This window comes from Laetiporus sulphureus (assembly GCF_001632365.1).
Source record: "Laetiporus sulphureus 93-53 unplaced genomic scaffold LAESUscaffold_2, whole genome shotgun sequence".
Lineage (NCBI taxonomy): Eukaryota > Fungi > Basidiomycota > Agaricomycetes > Polyporales > Laetiporaceae > Laetiporus > Laetiporus sulphureus.
In genome coordinates, this window is record NW_024468511.1 from 1,549,209 (window position 1) to 1,568,248 (window position 19,040).

The window sequence follows — 19,040 nt, forward strand, 5'->3', positions numbered from 1 at the left end:
GCCCAAGAACTTCCTGCGTCTCCAAACTGAACTTACCACTCTGTTGACTTCCTATAGGAACTCATGCGGGCTGACCTTGGCTCTTCGATAGTCTTAGATTTCGTATTTCTTCGCCATGCTGGCAAATCATTTGAGCAGTTCTGTGCAAGCACAAATGCAATGTCTTCTAGTAAAGGATCTGAGACCAAATATCCGTCAGGCAAGAGGCCGACTTACCTGCAGAGAGCTCGCTGCCCCGAGCACCTGGAGCCACGAGCAGAGAGACAATAGACAAGGACCACTTGCATCGTCGGTGTTCACCATCGAATCGATGGAAGGCTGAGCTGCATTGAGGAAGATGGGCGACTTCGCAAACGGATCACTAGGAGAAAGAATATGCACCTGCTGCGCGGACACATGTACATGTGCCAGATCAAAAACAAACGCACGGTGTAGAACGAGTTAGAAAAATGCGAGCAGATAATGCGTGCAACGGTAGACGGCATCGGATGGATGAACGTTCTGCAACATTCTTTTAGCTGCAGTGGTTGATGAGCTGGGGCTGCAGAAAGACTGGGACGATGAGGACAATGAGGACAATGAGGACAACGAGGACAACGAGGACAATGAGGACAACGAGGACGACGGGGACTGTCATTTTCTTTTGTGCTCAAGTAAGCCGAATCATATTTTATTTCAATGCTACGCTAGAAGACTACGACGGCGACGACGACGATGACGACACTGTCCGCTCAACGGACATGACGCCGAGGAGGCCACCCCACCAAGGGGGCAACCACCACCATGGCAGGTGGCGAAGGAAAAAAGGCGCTTAAGCGGGTGCTGGGGGTAATATAAAGTTCTTTGTTCAGGGCAGGTCTGCCACTTTCATATCGGGATATATGTTCTCACCATCACAGTCTGCCACTTCCAGATCAGGATATATGTTCCCACCCCACGCACAGAATGCGGGGGAGGCAATAATTGTGGCGCACACGCAGGTGTGGGAACATATATCTCGATATGGAAGTGGCAGACCTGCCCTGAACAAAGAACTTTATATTACCCCCAGCACCCGCTTAAGCGCCTTTTTTTCTTCACCACCTGCCATGGTGGTGGTTGCCCCCTTGGTGGAGCGGCCTCCTCGGCGTTATGTCCGTTGAGCGAACAGTGTTGTCGTCATTGTCGGCGGCGTCATCGTTGTCGTCAGCCTCGTCGGCGTGGGTGTCGTAGTCTTCTAGCGTAGCATTGAAATAAAATATGATTCAGCTTACTTGAGCGCAAAAGAAAACGACAGTCCCCGTCGTCCTCGTTGTCCTCGTTGTCCTCGTTGTCCCCATCATTTCTGTCATCTCTGTCGTCCCCGTCGTCCTCGTCGTCCCTGTCGTCCCCATCATCCTCATCATTCTCATCGTCCCTGTCATCCTCATAGCAAGAGCTCATCGACCACCGCAGCTAAAAGACGTAGTGGGACGTCGTCCGTCCGATGCCGTCCACCGTCGCACGCATCATTCGCTCATGCTTTCCTAAGTCGTTTCTCGCCATGCATTTGTTTGTGATCCAGAACATGTGTCCGCAGCAGGTGTGTCTATTATTTTCCTTAGGCTCCATCTTCGAAGTCGCCCATCTTCCTCGATGTAGCCTGGCTTTCCGTCGTTTCGGATGGTGACACCGACACTGACACCGACGCATTGTTTTCCGCTTCCGTCTGTGGCTGCTCAGAGCAGTGGGCTTTCTGTGCAGGTACATCCGTGTCTATTGTTGTTTCTACGTCGATACTCATTATCCAAATGGCTGTAGCGCACATCTCCGGCAGTTTGTATTGTAGCAGTGGGTTCCTCAACGCGTGCGCTGCAGGTGAGTTCGTCCCTATATCCGTCGTCGATTAGCTTGTCCGAACTGTAATTCAGATCTCGTCAAAATTGTTGATGAGCCACCTTGATTACACTCTCCTGATCCCTCGAGAGAAGTCGTCCTTGCAGAACTTACCGTAAACCACGAGATGTGTGGAAATACTGTTACAAGTCTGACTTTCGGCCAGAGTTCGTTGAACTCTGGTTGAACTCACTCAGTCAACTTCTCCTCCACGCCATAAGTCTATTATAATGTCGGACAAGGTGATAATTTATTCTTTGATATCTGAGTAGTAGTTCACATTGAATTGCATTAGCACGTGCCAGTCAACGAGTATCTCGACCTCAAAGCCTCCGTGGATGATGATGGGGAGACTGAGGTGATGGAGGAAGACGATCAGCCTTTGTCAGGTGAGTCACAGCGCATGACGTGCGAACCTCAGCTGATAGATTCATAGATTTCATTGAAGACGGTAGTGTACACTCAGAAGATGAGGTCTCATCTGTTCGGGCTGGAAGTGCATCCAACGAAGAAGAAAAAGAAGAAGAAAATCTTGCGAAGGAAATCGCGCATTATTACGTGATGCATTCGAGGGCTCCTCGAGCCTTTCTGATGGACCTCGATGCATTGGAGTCTCTTCGGGCCCCTGAGCTGATGGATCCTACATTGTGGATGGTGAAGACCAGGGTAAGTATCGTGCATTCTCACTTACATCGCCGATTGGCACTGAAAATCGTCCAGCTGAACTGTGCTCTTCGAGCACTCTGTCTCATCTTTGGTGCATTGGCCCTCACAGCAGCATCTGTAACACAGTCTGCAGGTCCATCTGATCCTATAACACAGCCTGCGGGTCCATCTGGTCCTGAAGGCTCTGCAGCGCTGCCACGTCAAAGCATCTCACCACCAGCGAACCCTGCAGAGAACCCAATCATACAGTCCATATCCCTTTACGAGAAGGGTACACCGGTTCGTCGCACTGATCACATTTACATTGAAGCGCGAGCGCTGGCCAATGTCATGCGCGCATGTTCACTGGCATCTCATCTACTTCTGAGTGTTCAGCCGGTCCATGTACCATTAGAGCAGCGGATTCCCCTCTACATCTTTGCAGCTGATACTGTCGTAGAGCCTTGCTTTGCTAGAATCGAATACGGACTTTACAAGTGGGACCTTGCATATGTGGAGGACATTGATGATGCAATCATCTGGGCTGTTCCCCGCATTTCTTATTCGCGAAAGCGGCCATCGCGTCCAGCAGCACAACTTTTTGACCACGTGAAGGCTGTGGAAGTGTTTGGCGCTGAATCTGTCAAGAAAAGGAAACCCGTTGCTGGCACGCAAGAGTTCAGCTTTCACAACAAGTGATTCAGAGACAGACTTGTGCATCTGAAATACGACGCTCGTTCACTGGCACCTGTGGTTGATGCACCCCATGAAGCCGAGATCTCGTCGTTTATGCATTGCCGCTGGATCTCGCCGATAGCGCTCAACCGTCTCATTCACAAAGTGTACATCGCAAGTCTGGCCGTTGGTGATCATGTACATGTAATAGACAGAGAATTATCTGGCACAGAAGGGGTCATACGAAGCGTCAGAGAGGACTGCGCTGAAGTGGCATTCGGTCAGGACAATATTCAAGCAGCTACGGTGCTGTTACGCAGCCTCAAGAGGTTTTTCCACTCAGGTGATAGCGTGCGGGTTGTGCGAGGTAATTACCGCAGAGTTAAAGGATTCGTTTTGACAAACGAGACTGACAAGGATGAGCTGCGGTTACTCGATCATAAAAAGAATCACGAGGTGCGTTTTCCACTTTCCACAATGTCATGGGCTGAACCTATGTAAAGATTGTCGTGAGACCTCGCGATGTCATCAAGCACGAGCTGGAACTGCAGTTCTTCACTGCACCAGAAGAGCGAGTGGCATCACACAGCAGCAGTCACGAACATGAATTGCATGAACATGAATCATCAACAAGCTCGCGCTCCCTGTCCGAGATACACAGAAAGTACATCATGGAACATGTGACGATCATCCACGGCGAGTACAAAGGCTGGAAGAGATACCTAACGAATATCTGGAATGACCATTATCAAGTCGTGCTGGATGCTCCTCACGGTGTTGTATTATGGTGCCCCATAGAAGAGGTTGGCCTGACAAGGTGCGTCATATGATAGATTTTTAGAGTGATGCTGACTTCCACTTCGATTTCCAGCAATAAAGATGAGATCACTCCGTTTGCGTCAATCGATGATACGTGGGTGCCGGCTGAAAAAGCTGGTGGAAATTTATCAGAATTGATTGCAGCTGCGGGGGGGTCAACTCCACTGTGGTCACCCGATGCTGAGCCTCTTGGTCCCGAATGGCCTGAAACCGCGGAAGATTACTGACAGAGAGCAGCATGGGTAGCATCATCTGACATTTCAGATATATCGATGGTCGTCATGCTGGACCGACTTGCTGCAGAGGCGAGTGGTGCAGATGCGAGTGATGCAAATGTGGGTGTCCTTTCACCACTCCAGCTGAAAAGCCTCCTCCACCTGACAGTAAGTTTTCGGAATCACGATGAATCCGGAATATCACTCATGCGGTATGTTTTAGAACCTGTTACGGTGAAAGAAATCTTGGATCAGCTTGCTTCGAGTTCGAGTGCTCCTTCCACCATCTCACATGCGAAATCTCCTGCCACTCACGGTAAGTCTGAATTGCGACATCTCCAATCCGGAATATTACTCATGTGATATGTCGTTTAGAATCTGTCAGCCTCGATGTCTTTTTATCAGATCCACGAGTGCGTGAAGTGTTATCGAAGATTCGCACGCTTCCTCTTAGGATACACGGCACCGAACACATCCACGTTGTCGACAACAGGTGCTGCGAAGTCGACCTTTGTATCGACGAGACATTAGCTTTGTCTGGCTTCGACCAGCTTCTCGTGAAATCGTACCTAGGACGTGGGCTTTATCGAAGATACACACTTCCTGCGACGTCGTTCGAGACATGCCCTCCCGAGATCAATGATGATGCCCTGGTCATCGCAGGTGAACATACCGGTACAGTGGCATTTGTAGTATCAGGTGGCGAGGGGCCATGGATGTTACGGCTGCCTCAAGTGAAGCTGCCTCGTTGGAGGTCTAAGAAAAAGCTGTGTCCGCAGCCGATGGAGATCACGGTGTCGTATAATGACCTGATCTATGTCTTGAAAAGACAGTAGTTAGTTGTCTGTACTTTGTCACGAGCGCAAATAATGAGTCGTAATCTGCTATCTATGCATATCCTGTGTGATAATAAGTTCCAAAGTGCCTTCTAAAAGACAAAGTATGCAAAAGTGCAGTTGCCCATCATATATCCAAAATCTGTGACATTAATTGTGGTGTGCGTAAATCCTTGTGTTAAATTCATAAAATAGACATAAAATTTGCCCTTAGGATATGGTTAAGCATATTTTATAATCCCATTATCATTTACAAATGCCCAATGTGTAAAGCAATCTGCCGGTTTGACAAATAGATACCCAATTTTTATAATACTAATTCACATTTTCTTTCCATTTTACATGCAGAAAAATGGCCCCATGTCTGGGGTGACTACCCGACAGAGACCACGACTTTGGGAGCATCGAACCCGCGACTTGATAGAATTCAATTGTATGCGAAGCGAGTGCGCTACCCAAAGGACCAAGCTCACTGCGGGAGCATCGAACCCGCGACTTGATACAATCAAACTGTATGCGAAGCGAGCACGCTATCCAATGGGCCAAATGACTGGCATACTGAACTAGTCAGTGTTAACTTCGGAGGTCGAAAAACCTGCTATAGGCCTGAGGCCTAAAGCGGCCTCGATACTAGTACATGAGTTCATGCTATGACTCGGGCTGACCATCCTGGATTGTTCACGCCAATTTCTCCCACGCCTCCCTCAATCACTGTATCCACAACGAGCTCCAAGGTGGGAGAAACGGCCGTATCCTGCAACGCCCACAGTGCGACAGCAACGGTGCTGCAGAAGTGTCCGCATCACATTAGGCTGCGAACACATACATAACATTTTTTTACTAACTTTGTTCCTGAATAGTCGAGAAGACCTTGATGGACTGGAAACTTGCTTTGAGGACCAATGTTGGCAACGCGCTGAGTGGCCGTGGTTGAGTCGAGGCAATATCTAGGTCGACAGGAATACATACCTTTCCGTAGTTCCAGCCATTCACGAAGAGCGTCGCACGGTATGGCTGGTCCATGGTGTCGAATTGGAAGGATATGAGCACATCGGTACCCTCTGGAATAGATAAATCGAACGTGGTCACGAAGAACCCGACGCCAGCACCACCAGAAGGAAGGCCGTCAGAGAGATCACGTTCCTCCCAAGACGACGTATCGTATCCTGGAAGGTGCCATCCCTCACGTTCGCCGTACAGACCGCCCTCGTTCAGGACCCCTCTGACCTTGTCCGGGTAGCTGTGATTTATGCATTCGTCAGCACTGCCACCGGTATGTTGTGAAATGACCCACTTCGTATAACCTCCCATTTTGCCTTGCACCTTCCACTCCGTGAAGCTCCCGCCAGTCAGCAGGAAGCCAGGTATACCACGTGGCGATTTCTCTGCGTAACAACCTATCAGCCTAAAACCATAAACTCACATGCGAACGCATACCATCGGGGTTTTCGTCGTTACCCATACCATCCTAGGGGGGTCGAAATCAAGATTCGTGCCTGACTTGTGAATCTAAGAGCGAACCTGAATAACAGTGATCACGTTGTCCTCTTCGATGCGGACCGATTCCTCAGGGAACGTGTACAGCGCAGTGGTCTGCTCAGCCGATACGTCCCATGTAGAGTTGATGAAGCGGTCATTGATCCAGACTGAGCCGGCAAACGCTGAGCAAACAAAGGAAACTCAGTATGTGCTACATGTCAAAAGATGTATCACATGCCGTCTCCTCCGTTGATAGTCAGATTTGCGGAAGTTTCAGAACCGGTACCGTTGAAATGCCCGCGCCACAGGACAATATTCTCACAACTAGGAGCTGTCAGCAATCTTACGGCGCCCTAAGTTCCGTTCACACTTACAACCCGTAGTCACAACCTGAAATAAAGTTAAACGATCAACGTTGAAAGGAGATAGTACCAAGCTCACTAACCAAAGAGTACGCGGCCATCTCCATACAGAGGTCCGGGAGTAATGTTAGTAGTGGTGTGATTGGCGATGATCCAGTCTGCATCAGAGAAGTTGGACAGCACTTCAGGCAGACTGTCTGCATACCGCCAGCCGGCAAGCGATGGAACCGTGATCGATTTCAGCGACGAACTGATGGTCAGATTTCCAGAGAGTATGCCGTCTGCGATGTTAACGGCATCAACTTCGACGCCATTCCACGATATGCTCGTCACTTCCTCCGGCGCAACAACAGTCAGTATGATGCTCTTGTTCAGGTCCCCTCTCAAGGCGAGATGCCCGGATGATAAGCTAGCATTGCGCACAAGATATGGACCACCGACGAGGATGGTTGAGTTGGAGCCAAATTGCCAGTAGTTCTCGAAAGACGTGGCGGTCGTGGACGGTATCACTGGGGCCCAGTAAGTTGCCGCGGTAACGGGGTCGCTGTACAGGATTAGCTGCGAATCCGACTCATAAAGAGGAATGAGCCCTTCGATTCCCGCTAGTAGCGTGATGGTGGAGTATCCTCCCGTCCCTGCATTGGAGATGGAGACTTGAGATGATGAGGCCTTGGTCCCGCTTCCCTTCAATGTCAGTGCTATTTCGTTACTCTGGTCCGTGTCGCCGTAGAGGAAGAGAACGTCACGACTGCCGATTGTACCAGCGAAGAATACACTGGCGGTCGAATATAGAACACTGGAGTTTGCGCCGTAGGAGTAGTCTACTACTAGGACTTTGCTCTGTCGTCCATTGATAGCGATAGAATCAATGGTCCGCGGGATAGATAAAGTTCCTTCTGATGTCGGAACGGAAATCCGGAAAGTGATATCCGCCCTACAATAAAACCGGTTAGACAAGTGCGTGAAAGCAGCCTAAATCCACGAACTCTCACATGGAGCTAGAGTTGCTCTGTCGAACAATATAAAATCCAGTACCACTGTCGGGGTTGCGCAACCATGTCACATATGCCTCCGACCCGTTAACGACCACTCCAGGCATCCCAGTATCGGTATCGCCTATCCAGTCGGTCTTGCGGAACTCGGGAGAGCTTCTCAGGAAGAGTCCCTGACGCTTGAGTTCGTCATACTTGTCAGAGAGCACGCGATTCTCGCGTATGGAGGAGCCGTAATCGTAGCTGGTAAAAGTCAGAGGAAATGATGGGTATTGAGTTGAAATGCAGCCGCACCTTGTGTACACTCCGGGGTACGGAAGACCTCCCCAGCTAGTTCCGCTGCATATGATGGTATTAGACTATGTTATAGAAATACGCCACCTGCACTAACCCGTAGACCATATAGTATGAGATCATCTTCACGTTGGACGCCCAATTCTGCTTGTAGAAAACGTCCTCGAAGTCCACGCCTGTCAAAATCTCACAATTGTTGTACCCAGTTCCTCCCCAAGGATCGAACGAGCCGCCTGTTGTTCGCGACGGTCTGAGACAAATGGCCACCCTACGGTAGACTAGATGCTCACCTTGGAACTCGGGCATGTACCACGGCTCACCAGGGTCGGTCTCCTCGTGATACTGATGATAATTTGCGACGACCGAGCTCCAGACTATCGGATCGGAGCAATCGAACCCCTGAGGATACGAATCCTACAGGAAACAAAATAAGACGATCAACACAGTGTCGCGCTTGGAGTGTGAAGTCAAAACGCACCAGGCCATATATATCTACGGCGCCTGTACCGTTGATGAAGTTCTGGCCCTCACCGGGGTCATTGTAGGTCCTGTTTGTCTGCCATGAACAATCATTCCGATGACAGGCGCATGCACGAAGGCCTACAATGGCACGACAACACCGGCTTCGCGGTATGTGTTCTCAAGTTCCACGAAGTATTCACCAGTAACGGCATTTTGTTCGTACTCATTGTCTTTGATTCACAAGGTCAGCGACATGCGCAGCGCCATATTCAGCATTTCATGCCTTACCTATCTGCAACACTGAAGGTCGTGCATCAGCGCCATTCTCATTGTTTCCGAAATTCATATCATACTCACAGAGGATGGGTCCTCCCCCTGTAACCTGATTCGGAACAACGCTTGCGGCGACCTCCTTAACATATGGCATCCAGGCTTCCATGTAATCGGTCGCGTTCGTGCGTAACTCGCCAGCTACGAGACTCGTCGCCCAGAGGGCAATTCCACCGGCGTTTGTCTCGGCATTGATCTACAAACCCGCTTCACAGAAGGTTCAGCTGCACCTGAATGATGACTCACATATGGACCTATGGGACTCTCATAAGAGGAATAATGGGCTCAAAGACCAAATGTGGAACGCACCCGGTCTTAGTGTAACAAAGATTCCAGCTTGCTTCGCTGCATCAAAGACAGGCTGCAGCGCTCTCCAGTCGTTGAAGTCCAACACACCAGGAGCGGGATTCGTCAATGTCCCTGTCATCGTGAACCGGTCAAAGTGCAGCTTGTAGATGGCTTACATACCACTCACAATGAACATAAATGCTGTCAAAGAATATACATTAGTTGCCATTTGAGACATCTCCATGCAGCATACAAAATATCAAATGAAGTAAGACATGTTCTTGGGTTATATAAAGATCTCACCCGCTCAAGAAGTAACGTCAACGCAGCAACAAAGGGATGTCTCCCATCCGAACTTACCTGACACCATTCAGACCCGCAGCAACCATTTTCTGAAAGATATCCAGCCATAAGTCTGGAACCGGTAGTCGAAAAGTATGAAATTCTCCGGAGCTGAAATGATGGCAGTTCAATTAGTGAATTCTCGCTGTTCTCACCTCACTCACTGTAGAAACATCCTTTGGTCATTGAGGAAAATAGTGTAGTTATCCCATTGAACGATGTCTGTGTAGTTGTCCGACTTCCTAGTAGGCTCAGATGCGGTGACAACATCCTGCAGTGCCTTCCGCACGTTCTTTCTGAAACTCAATGCACTGGTGGTCCGTGTAATTGGCCAAGTAAGCAGGACCAACAAGAGCGAAAGGAGAGCAGGGAACGCCCATCGCGAGCAACGACTTGATACCATTCTAGCACGACGACACCCCACCGTCTCCGGACCGCTGTCTTTATAGTGCCGAAGCAGTCCTGCCTGCCTGTATGACAACAGAACATTTTCCCAAGGACGGTCGACGAGCATACTGCAGGCGGTCCGGCGGACTGCTGTTCGGGTGGTACACGAGAAGGTTCACGCGAAAAGCGTTCCTGCGAAGCGTGCTTCATTCACGTGATGTTCCACCTGATGTAGCGTCTGACCTCTCTTCTGCTTCGTTCACCGCGAAAACGCATAGCTATCGGTCCGTGTTGGGCGGAAGATATATGGCTCAATTTTCTAGCATTGGGATCGTTCTCTCAGGTAACGTCTGAGAAGGCTACGGTCGTGAAGCAACGTTTATGTGGACGGGCTGTTTTTGCAGAAATTGACATCCTGGGGATACAGAAGGATTCTTGACTGTAACCTGCTGTGACGCAGGTGCTGGACGATCCTGTAATTGCTGGGCCTAGGAAAGTGGAAAATATTAGTTCTAATATATTCACACTTCCTAGCCCCAAGGCTTAGTTCGCGCATTACAGCAAAAGCTCACGGAACATAAACTCACAGTGATCCTTCCCACGCTCCGTTCAAAACGGTACGTTCTCTCCACCAAGGTCGACGAGCATGTCGCATATGATTCGTGAACCTCGAAATTTACGGACATCCGGATTGCCGCACCCAGCCTCTGTTTTCTCAACAGCAGAACCCTGCGTGATGCCGACTGGAAGTAAATCCCAGGACTGATGACGCAGAAGCAATGCATTTCATCAATCACACCCTTATGAAGAAACCTCCGCAGAGAGCCTGTGCTTAGCGGTATTTTTGAACAGCGTCTATCAGCGGCATGAGGATACATGGGGATGATGGGTACTTTACCCGACAGCAAAAACGCTTCGGCTGCTGACTAATCGGTCGATTTCGCGCAATTCCAGGTGCCAGATGTCAGAGAAGCCACGGGAAGCAACAGATTGATGCTGAGCAAGAATGTGCCGTAAAATGCAAGATTTTGTTCAACAGTCGGTGCAGATGCGATCGGAGCAAGATCTCTCGTAGGCATCGTCCAGATACCGGTCACTGGTCAGGGGTTCAATCTCGGGTGAGGAGCCCAAGAAAATGTGCGCTACGCGGGACCAATTAGTACAAACCGTAACTGTGAGAAGACCGTAACTGGACGGACTGACTCGGACGCGGCGTACTACGTTGAGACATGCATTGAAACCTTCTCAGGCTCCCTGAAGACGATAGCCGAATGCGCGTCATGAATATTTGTAGCTGGCATATGCATCATCGTCAAGGTGACATAGTAACGTTATGCTCGAGGACCGCTGAGCACTCTTACTATAAGACTTCCTTTGACGCAACTGCATGCGATAGCTCCCAGTCATTGTTGCAAAACGGTCCAATGGAGGAGGATGTGCGGCCTCCAGTGATGCGAAGATCTGCCAAGACATACAACGTTTGCATAAGCTTCCTTTGATGTCAGAAATCACCCAACAACGACGCGGCCATTAAAGCAGACCATAGCTACGAGCAGTGTTGAGCGACAGCCTGAGGCAGACCGTCCGGAAAGAATAAATCTCCTCAATCCAGTCCTGCGCGTCATATCGAATGTCGCAGATGGCACGTCTTGATTGAAAGATGTCGATGGAAGACTCTGAGGTCGGACGCCGGAGCGAAAGCCCCGGACTGTTTGTCGCCTGCAGCGCAAAATGCAGCTATCCCGAACGGACGCATAGTGCATCCACGAAGTCGTATATTATGACATGTTGTTTGCGCATATAACTATATCCATGTAACGAGTGCGTATGGCATTGACATGCTGGTGAATGGGTTCTCAACCCCCCTTAATATGGCACAAAGTGGACGACCCCTCAAGGCCTCACTCCCCGGTCCGACCCAAAATAACGATCCGCCATGATCGATCGTTCGTAAAATACTGCTTTATCACTCGTGCAGAGCTGAAAGCATCGTCATCTAGTCCGAGGGCGCGACGGTTCGGTTTGAATGACTGTAGTCACGGATTCCTCTAATACCTAGAAGAACGATGGCGTCTTCCGACCAGTCCCCTTGTGTTGATCTTGAAGAGCGACCTCACTACCATCGCAGACCACCTCCGTCGTGAGTGTGATGACCGCCTGTGCCGATTGCGAGTCCTGGCGAGTAGAGCGGTTGCTGCTCCGCGGTGAAAGGCGGAGGTATGTCGGCAAGTTGAAATGCTTGGAGAAGATACAGACTTACCGGAACCATGACGATTTTTGACGCTGTTCAGGGTCTAACGTATCAAGCGGAATGTCTTGCACGGACACCCCTGTTGAGAGGTTCGCTCTTGCGCTGTTCTCTCTGAGGTAGTGACGAGCATTGACCCTAACGACAGCTTGATCAGTTTTAACAGTGTCGGAATGCACCTTGGCACATACATGGCCAGCAACGAATTGACATATGCTTTATGTAATGGGTCAGCAAAAACATCTTATGGGACCGCTGAGGGTTTAACATACCTTTACTTCCTGGAAAGTGGAAGATGGCCCATACGAAGTACGTGTCAGGAAGAGACACATACTACCGTCATTCGTAAGTCATCTTGTAGACAGAGCAAACGTCAAGTTCCACGTACTGTACACAACTGGAAGATCTGCAACAAGCTGCCCACGATGGCTCAATATATTGTTTAGCAAATTCTTCATAGACGTGGTTACTCACGTAGTCACGATGCCGCGATTGATCGCGTAGACCGTCAGTTTATGGACTAAGGTCTCCGTACTACGTAATCGAGAGCTCAGAGAGAAGACCTGTCACATTGCCATAGCGACTTACTGCTTGAAACCAGTCCTCTCTCCACGCAAGATCAGCGTGAGAGAGAGTGTGATATAGATATCCGTGACTGATGCGGACACTGTTTGCAGTGATGCAGGTATCTGTGCGCAAACTCAATTCGAGGAAAAACATCACGCGTTCTGAAAAGAACACACTTTCGTCTGGACGAAAATCTCGGGGACTGCCCGATCAAAAGTCCTAAATGGCGATAGTTAAGAGGGGCCGATGCCAGTCGATGACATACAGAACTTACCCGAGATATACACTCGCTATTTCGATAAGGGCCACGAGAGAAGTTAGCGTCTCGCCAATAACGGGAAGGTATCACTTCACGAACCAAGACTGCAAGCTGGATGCAAGTGAGTAATTGAAAGAAGCGTCATTATCGTCGGACATACCACATGAAATGAGAGCAAATATCAACTGTCACGATATTTATCAGCATCAACATCAACCGAGGATCACATTCGCATACCATCGTTATCGTAAGCGGTACTTGATACCACCGCTTCTGCAATACTAGTAGATCGACGATTTGTGATTCGCTCTAGATAGTTCGATGGTTCACTCACGTTTCCACACATTGCGCATATAGTAGCTATGACGGTTAAGTGTAAGCTGGGGTTCGAGGACTGCAGGGTGAGCTACTGACCATTGCACGAAAAGGACTGTGATCGCCTGAGCTAGGCTTGAGTGAGCAAATCAATACATGAATTGGAAGGACTGACCGCGATTGCATATTCGGCCTGTATATCACTGTGAGGACATAGCTTCGACTGACGGAGGGAGCAGACTTACAAGGAAAGAACTGTGAGAGAATCTTGATTAGCAGTATTCTGACCATTGAAAGCAAATGATAGAGATTTTACTTTGATAGCACAAAGAGCCCCAGGGGATTCCCGTGATCCGTTACGAGATATTCCCATATGACCTGAGAGCGCAAGTTAAGCTCTGGTTGATGAACTGATAGTAGATGGCTCACCATCACTTCCACTATCGAGTTTGCGGTGTCCATGACCCTTGGTAATAATCAATTCAGCCTGAAACCTGAGCGCATCGTAACGAATGACAAACCATAACCAGGCGACCTACAGGCAGATTGTAAAGCACACTAGATATGAAATGATGACGCAAACGTACCATGGCTTTCAAATACCATCTGTCCTGCCGATACTCCCAGTAATAGAAGAGCACTTGGGCATTGGTAATGCCATAGAATCTATAGGGCTACGCCTAAACATCCTGCACGACTTTACGAAGGAATACATACGTGATCGAAAATAGGATACCAATGAAGAAGCTCCCTATGCTGGGGTCGAGTCCTAGATTAACACCGGTCATGATGGCAGGGATGGAACGGACGGGTTTCCTCGCTGGGGTTGCTAGAGAGCTAGAGAACTGCTATATGGCTGGAAGCGGCACGTCGACAACAAGCGTTAGAGTCATCTCGATCGTATATGAACTCCAGACGTTTCCGCAGAATTTCGCGATTTGCATACGAAATTGGGGGCGAAGAACCGGATCAGAAAAAAAAATAGTTCGGCAGCAGTACAATAAAACCAGAGAGCTCATGCGAGCCATGTGATCGGAATTACGATAAGAGCTGACCAGGGGTTTGCTATATATCGGTGGCAGGTTGCACCAGCTTCAAGTTCTCGTCCTTGCCTCAGAGTGCTTTGACAGTCGAGAGAAAGTGCGTAGAAATCGGCGTGGTGAGGTTTTTTCCTACCGGCGGCTAATGATCAACGCTCAGCTGTCTCAGCCCATTACCAACGCGCATTGCCAACGAGCTTTTAATCGGTTGATAAATGACAACCGCAGTAATCGTGCAGATCGAAGCAGGGCTTGCAGTTGAGGTCGTCGCTTGCCCATAGCGCGAGATTACATGAACACACGTCACCAACAAGCGCAAGCTCGAGCCATAGCCGCACACTGAGCCTCGTGGTTCCAGTTGATGGCCAAAAATGAGACATCCCGAACCCCAAATCCAATTGACCTGGATGCCTCTAGACGGTATGCTTCCTGAAACTTCTCCCTGGCCGATTTGCTCGTGCGAGCTTGAGAGTTTTTGCAACTCCTTCGGGCCGTCCACATAGTGAAGTCCGCTATTCCGAGCCCGTCCCTGCCCGTCCGCGCGGTTAAACGCCCAGCACGTTGCATGGCGACTCCGCCAAGCGGTCGCGCAGGAGATGCGTCCCTTGCCTCGTCGCGGGACCGCTTCACTGTGGCGGCAGATTGAGCGGGTACCTGCGCACTGAAACGCCACGTGTCAAAACGATCTAGTCTCGTAATAGCAGCCCAGCTTGGAACCCGAGCGGCTATTGCGCCTTCCCCCAAGTCCGGTATATCATGATGGCTCGCGAACGTGGACGTGCATTTGCTGCAGCAACCCACACACACACAACATGTCGCAGACTTTGTCCTACACCCCTGTCGACGAGATTCCTCAAGTGAGCCCCCCCCGGGACAGGTTGATCGTTACTGAAACCTAATGATACCGCAGATCCATCAGGATTTGCGGAAGGCATTCATATCTGGCAAGACCAAGTCAATTGCGTTTCGCAAGCAGCAACTTTTGAACCTATGCTACCTCCTCGAGGACAACTACGATCGCTTCAAGCAAGCATTTGCGGCTGACTTAGGGCGGCCGTATGAGGAGTCAGAACTGTGCGCCACAATTTGCATCTTCTGCGCGAATGATATATTCATCGAATATTTTTTTATAGCCTGGAACTCAATGGCACGCTGCTCGAGCTCAAGGAGACCTATGACAAAGTGGAGGAATGGGCCTCTCCAGAGAAGGCTCCGTTCAACATGCTTTGGTTCGCCATGTCGCCGATCACTAGGAAGGAACCCAAAGGCGTTGTTCTGATTATCAGTCCCTTTAACTACCCCGTCTACCTCACACTATGCCCGCTGGTTCGTGCTCGTCGCTACAGACAGGACATCGAAGCAGAAACGCTGACGTACCACGTATATAGGCTGGTGCTATCGCAGCTGGAAACACCGTAATGCTCAAGCCTTCGGAACTGTCGGAGGCCACTGCGGCTCTTCTGACCGAGCTATTGCCGAAGTATCTTGACCCGGAGCTGTACCGGGTCGTCAATGGTGCTGTCCCAGAGACGACAAAGGTACGTTTGAAGTACCACGGAGCGGCTAGCAGCCGATCGTTTACACATTTGGTCAGATTCTCGAGCTTCCTTTTGATCACAGTGAGTAGTCTCCAAGCACCAAGCTTACCAGCAGTGCCTGAAAGTTGCCGCGCAGTATTGTACACCGGTAATGGCCGCGTAGCCCGGATCGTTCTAGCCGCAGCGGCCAAGCACTTGACACCAGTCACGACTGAGGTACGTCCGCTGTACTGCTTCCAGTCTAGCTCAGCAGTCGCTGATTCTATCTAAGCTCGGAGGTGAGTAGACTTGCCCTATTTCAGTGGTCTCCGCAGCCGACCCGCGCATCTAGGCAAGAGTCCATGCGTCATTGACCCTCGTTGCGATATCAAGACCGCTGCAAAGAGAATCATGTGGGGCAAGCTCGTCAACGGCGGCCAGGTGCGTCGGAGCGGTCCCGAATATCTTCGTAACAAATGCTTAACTTCATCTAGCTTTGTCTCTCCCCGGACTACGTTCTCGTGCCCGATTGGTTCCAAGATAAGTTTGTCGAGGCGCTCAAAGACGCGTATGTGGGAGTTACCCTCAATCTGTATAGCCCGCCTGACACCTATTTGCAGATACCACGAGCTTCATCCTGTCGATCCCAAGGAGTCTGGCCTGGTCTGTCGCATGGTCAACGAGCGCCACGCAATACGCGTCAAGAACCTCATTGACAACACCAAGGGTACGATCGTCTTCGGTGGTGAAGTAGACGTCGCGACAAAATATGCCGCGCCCGCTCTTATCAAGAACGTCAAGGGGGATGATTCTCTCATGAGCGAGTCCGTGTTTTGCTCCTCATTGAAGCCGCGTTTGCTGACGTGCAGTTCTATCGTCGTGCAGAGAGATTTTTGGTCCTTTCTTGCCTGTGATACCTGTAAAGGACGTCGATGAGGCGATTGAATTCATTAACGAGAGGTGAGTTCTAGTGCTTCAGAGTGAGACTTGTACTGACACAGTGTCGCAGGGATCACCCTCTAAACATTTATGTCTTCTCCAACGATCCAGCCTTCAAGGCCAAGGGTACGCGTTTTCACCCCGTCAGCGCTCTCATTAAGTATTAAAGTCAGCTCGACAGTGTTCGATAACACCCAAAGTGGCACAGTTGCGGCGAATGACACTATTCTTCACGTCATGGGTTAGTGGCAAAGGCCCATCCAGTGCTTGTTTCTGACACACTCCGCAGCGTATGGCGTTCCATTTGGCGGAGTCGGACCTAGTGGATGTGAGGTCACACCAATCCTTCACTCCGTGCTGCACTGACGAAGCTTCACCTAGCTGGCTTCACCACCGGAAAGTATTCGTTTGAAGTCTTTACGCACCTTCGATGCCAGATGGACAACCCCAGCTGGTACGTACATTGTCCTCCCTCAATTACTCTTTCTGACGCACAGCTACCCCAGGATCGATCCGGCGCTCATGGCTGCGCGGTATACGCCGTTCAAGGTACAGCATTTCCTTCGTTCGCCCTGGAAGGCGGTGTTAATTCCCCGTAATCAGCCCAGACCGCTGGCCTTTCTCAACATGCTCTTGCACCCTCGTTTGCCGCCTCGCAACGGCGGCAGGAGCGTCGCGCAAAAACTCAGCCTGGGCTTCATCTTGGCGCTCACCGCAGCCTTATCCGCGTACCTCGTGCATGCGGTGAAGAAGGCCGCATAGAGACGGGGTCTTCCATCTTTCTTCGCGGTGCCTTATGTGATATCTGTCCTGGGTTGGAAGTCCCCGCTCGAGACCCCGTCCTTCGCGCGCTGCTGTATTTTCTTGGGATGATAGCTTACTTCGAAAGATCTCCATTAAGTTGGCGCAAGCCGTACATCATTATTGATAAAGTCACACCTGTCAGGGTCTCAGAGCCCGGATGCAGTCCCCAGAGCTGCTACTGGAAGACCGTGTATGACATCCCGCCCGAGGCGTATGACGAGGTACGTGCTGATCGTTGATGAAGTGATGTTTGATTGTTTCGAACGTTCGGCGTCCAGGCTTTCATGGTTGCGAAGTTACGCATGCTTCTCATTTCGTAAGACGGCTTCAGGGGTTTTCTGATGATCCTCAACTTTGCTCGGCACATTGAAGATGAGGACAATCCTTCGGTTCCGTTTCACATCCATGAGTACGTTGCTGACATCAGCAATTGCATAAGCAATTCCTGCGCTTTCCATTGGTCGCGCGTTGTGTTCCTGCATCACAGTCTCTCTGTTACGTACCTCTCCTCCACCGGATTACCGCTCTACGCGCAGACACTACAGCCTATATATATGGCCGCTGCGCCGCGCTCCGTCATGTAATACGTGATTGATGCGCAACACGTTGGGTAGTACCATGCACCATAAATAGTCCGATTCCGACTTCTTCAGGGTCCTCACAGTGAGCCCTGGATTGACCTTGTTGATGCGGAAGCTTAAGTTTGATGAAGGCTGCATACAGCAATGGACAGGGTTCATTTTGAGACCTAGTACGCGGGAGAAGCCATCATAGTGTCATCAGCTGTCTGGCCCTGTGCATCTAGCTGGAAGCGAGCATGGTCCATCAAACCCTTCAGGGATGCCAGCACGACTCATCTTCACATTGCCGTGCTCCGAGTGAGCAAGGTTCTCGGAGTTTGCCTGTGACTCCTGTCATCAACCGGCGGCTGAGTAGACGAGTGAGCTCTATTCCATCCCTTTGTTTATATGCGAGTAATATTTCGCAAGCTTGTGATACAGTGATGACTTGGAATCGCTCAGGTTGCTTCACGAGAACTAGAGCAGTACTGGTCGTGTTCAAAAGTTTGCCAACTCATCCGCTTTTAAAGCACGTGAACCGCGACGTGCAAGTTTCACGTTGTGCATCTGAAACACGGACGCCTACCACGGTTGTTCCCTCCCTCCTCTCTGCTACATTTCACGTGTACATCTTCGTTAGCTTCATCGACGCTAGCTTATTTTTTGAGTATTATATACTCGCTTGTTGAGCGACGGACGTTCACAATCAGCGGTTGATTTGCGTTCTGCCGATTCTCTGTGGGTTGCACTCAACGCCATTCATTTCCGAAGTTGCAATGTCACACGTCCTAGCGAACATGGCATGCTCAAC

General features: G+C 50.1%; 6 protein-coding genes across 6 annotated transcripts; 3 read left to right on the forward strand and 3 right to left on the reverse strand.

The window, feature by feature from the left end:
- Window positions 1–1,076: 1,076 nt before the first annotated feature.
- Window positions 1,077–1,422, reverse strand: LAESUDRAFT_754763 (uncharacterized protein; the record flags this gene model as incomplete). The annotated part of the gene is made up of 2 exons (XM_040911934.1): window positions 1,077–1,216; window positions 1,254–1,422. 2 exons carry the CDS (start codon window positions 1,420–1,422, stop codon window positions 1,077–1,079), a joined length of 309 nt encoding a protein of 102 aa, XP_040769934.1.
- Window positions 1,423–2,850: 1,428 nt separating this feature from the next.
- Window positions 2,851–4,004, forward strand: LAESUDRAFT_710693 (uncharacterized protein; the record flags this gene model as incomplete). Its single annotated transcript, XM_040906789.1, has 4 exons — window positions 2,851–3,194; window positions 3,272–3,339; window positions 3,386–3,630; window positions 3,678–4,004. The coding sequence occupies 4 exons, from the start codon at window positions 2,851–2,853 to the stop codon at window positions 4,002–4,004; spliced, it is 984 nt and encodes a 327-aa protein (XP_040769935.1).
- A 1,385-nt stretch (window positions 4,005–5,389) lies between these two features.
- On the reverse strand, window positions 5,390–10,150 carry LAESUDRAFT_746914 (glycoside hydrolase family 35 protein). The gene is made up of 22 exons (XM_040911442.1): window positions 9,758–10,150; window positions 9,612–9,704; window positions 9,439–9,452; window positions 9,273–9,383; window positions 9,210–9,217; window positions 8,991–9,159; window positions 8,922–8,933; window positions 8,776–8,863; window positions 8,650–8,719; window positions 8,462–8,585; window positions 8,269–8,404; window positions 8,172–8,216; window positions 7,878–8,120; window positions 6,969–7,819; window positions 6,898–6,913; window positions 6,762–6,847; window positions 6,566–6,705; window positions 6,482–6,512; window positions 6,339–6,429; window positions 6,014–6,284; window positions 5,890–5,960; window positions 5,390–5,829 (listed from the first exon to the last, which is right to left on the reverse strand). Exons 1-22 carry the CDS (start codon window positions 10,105–10,107, stop codon window positions 5,688–5,690), a joined length of 3,162 nt encoding a protein of 1,053 aa, XP_040769936.1. The 5' UTR covers window positions 10,108–10,150; the 3' UTR covers window positions 5,390–5,687.
- Window positions 10,151–12,035: 1,885 nt separating this feature from the next.
- Window positions 12,036–14,157, reverse strand: LAESUDRAFT_754766 (uncharacterized protein; the record flags this gene model as incomplete). Its single annotated transcript, XM_040911935.1, has 21 exons — window positions 12,036–12,174; window positions 12,241–12,366; window positions 12,420–12,444; window positions 12,501–12,561; window positions 12,617–12,644; window positions 12,703–12,762; window positions 12,817–12,917; window positions 12,972–13,014; window positions 13,070–13,085; window positions 13,154–13,165; window positions 13,215–13,239; window positions 13,292–13,335; window positions 13,389–13,414; window positions 13,469–13,494; window positions 13,545–13,562; window positions 13,615–13,624; window positions 13,686–13,747; window positions 13,799–13,835; window positions 13,891–13,904; window positions 13,957–14,035; window positions 14,087–14,157. 21 exons carry the CDS (start codon window positions 14,155–14,157, stop codon window positions 12,036–12,038), a joined length of 1,023 nt encoding a protein of 340 aa, XP_040769937.1.
- A 1,064-nt stretch (window positions 14,158–15,221) lies between these two features.
- Window positions 15,222–17,653, forward strand: LAESUDRAFT_691559 (aldehyde dehydrogenase; the record flags this gene model as incomplete). Its single annotated transcript, XM_040906098.1, has 17 exons — window positions 15,222–15,266; window positions 15,320–15,483; window positions 15,543–15,735; window positions 15,798–15,947; window positions 16,004–16,028; window positions 16,084–16,163; window positions 16,219–16,225; window positions 16,279–16,367; window positions 16,421–16,494; window positions 16,547–16,750; window positions 16,812–16,886; window positions 16,936–16,991; window positions 17,047–17,106; window positions 17,155–17,193; window positions 17,247–17,319; window positions 17,372–17,414; window positions 17,469–17,653. 17 exons carry the CDS (start codon window positions 15,222–15,224, stop codon window positions 17,625–17,627), a joined length of 1,536 nt encoding a protein of 511 aa, XP_040769938.1. The 3' UTR covers window positions 17,628–17,653.
- A 785-nt stretch (window positions 17,654–18,438) lies between these two features.
- On the forward strand, window positions 18,439–18,966 carry LAESUDRAFT_173934 (uncharacterized protein). Its single transcript, XM_040901443.1, has 2 exons — window positions 18,439–18,609; window positions 18,659–18,966. The coding sequence occupies exon 2, from the start codon at window positions 18,673–18,675 to the stop codon at window positions 18,916–18,918; it is 246 nt and encodes an 81-aa protein (XP_040769939.1). The 5' UTR covers window positions 18,439–18,609; window positions 18,659–18,672; the 3' UTR covers window positions 18,919–18,966.
- The last annotated feature ends 74 nt before the right edge of the window (window positions 18,967–19,040 follow it).

Coding starts and splice junctions, on each gene's coding strand:
- LAESUDRAFT_746914 (XM_040911442.1), bottom strand. CDS start 10,107: ATGCTCGTCGACCGTCCTTGGGAAAATGTTCTGTTGTCATACAGGCAG. Junction 7,820..7,877: donor CAGAGCAACTCTAGCTCCAT/GTGAGAGTTCGT, acceptor GTTTTATTGTAG/GGCGGATATCACTTTCCGGA. Junction 5,830..5,889: donor CTCGACTATTCAGGAACAAA/GTTAGTAAAAAA, acceptor ACACTTCTGCAG/CACCGTTGCTGTCGCACTGT.
- LAESUDRAFT_173934 (XM_040901443.1), top strand. CDS start 18,673: ATGACTTGGAATCGCTCAGGTTGCTTCACGAGAACTAGAGCAGTACTG.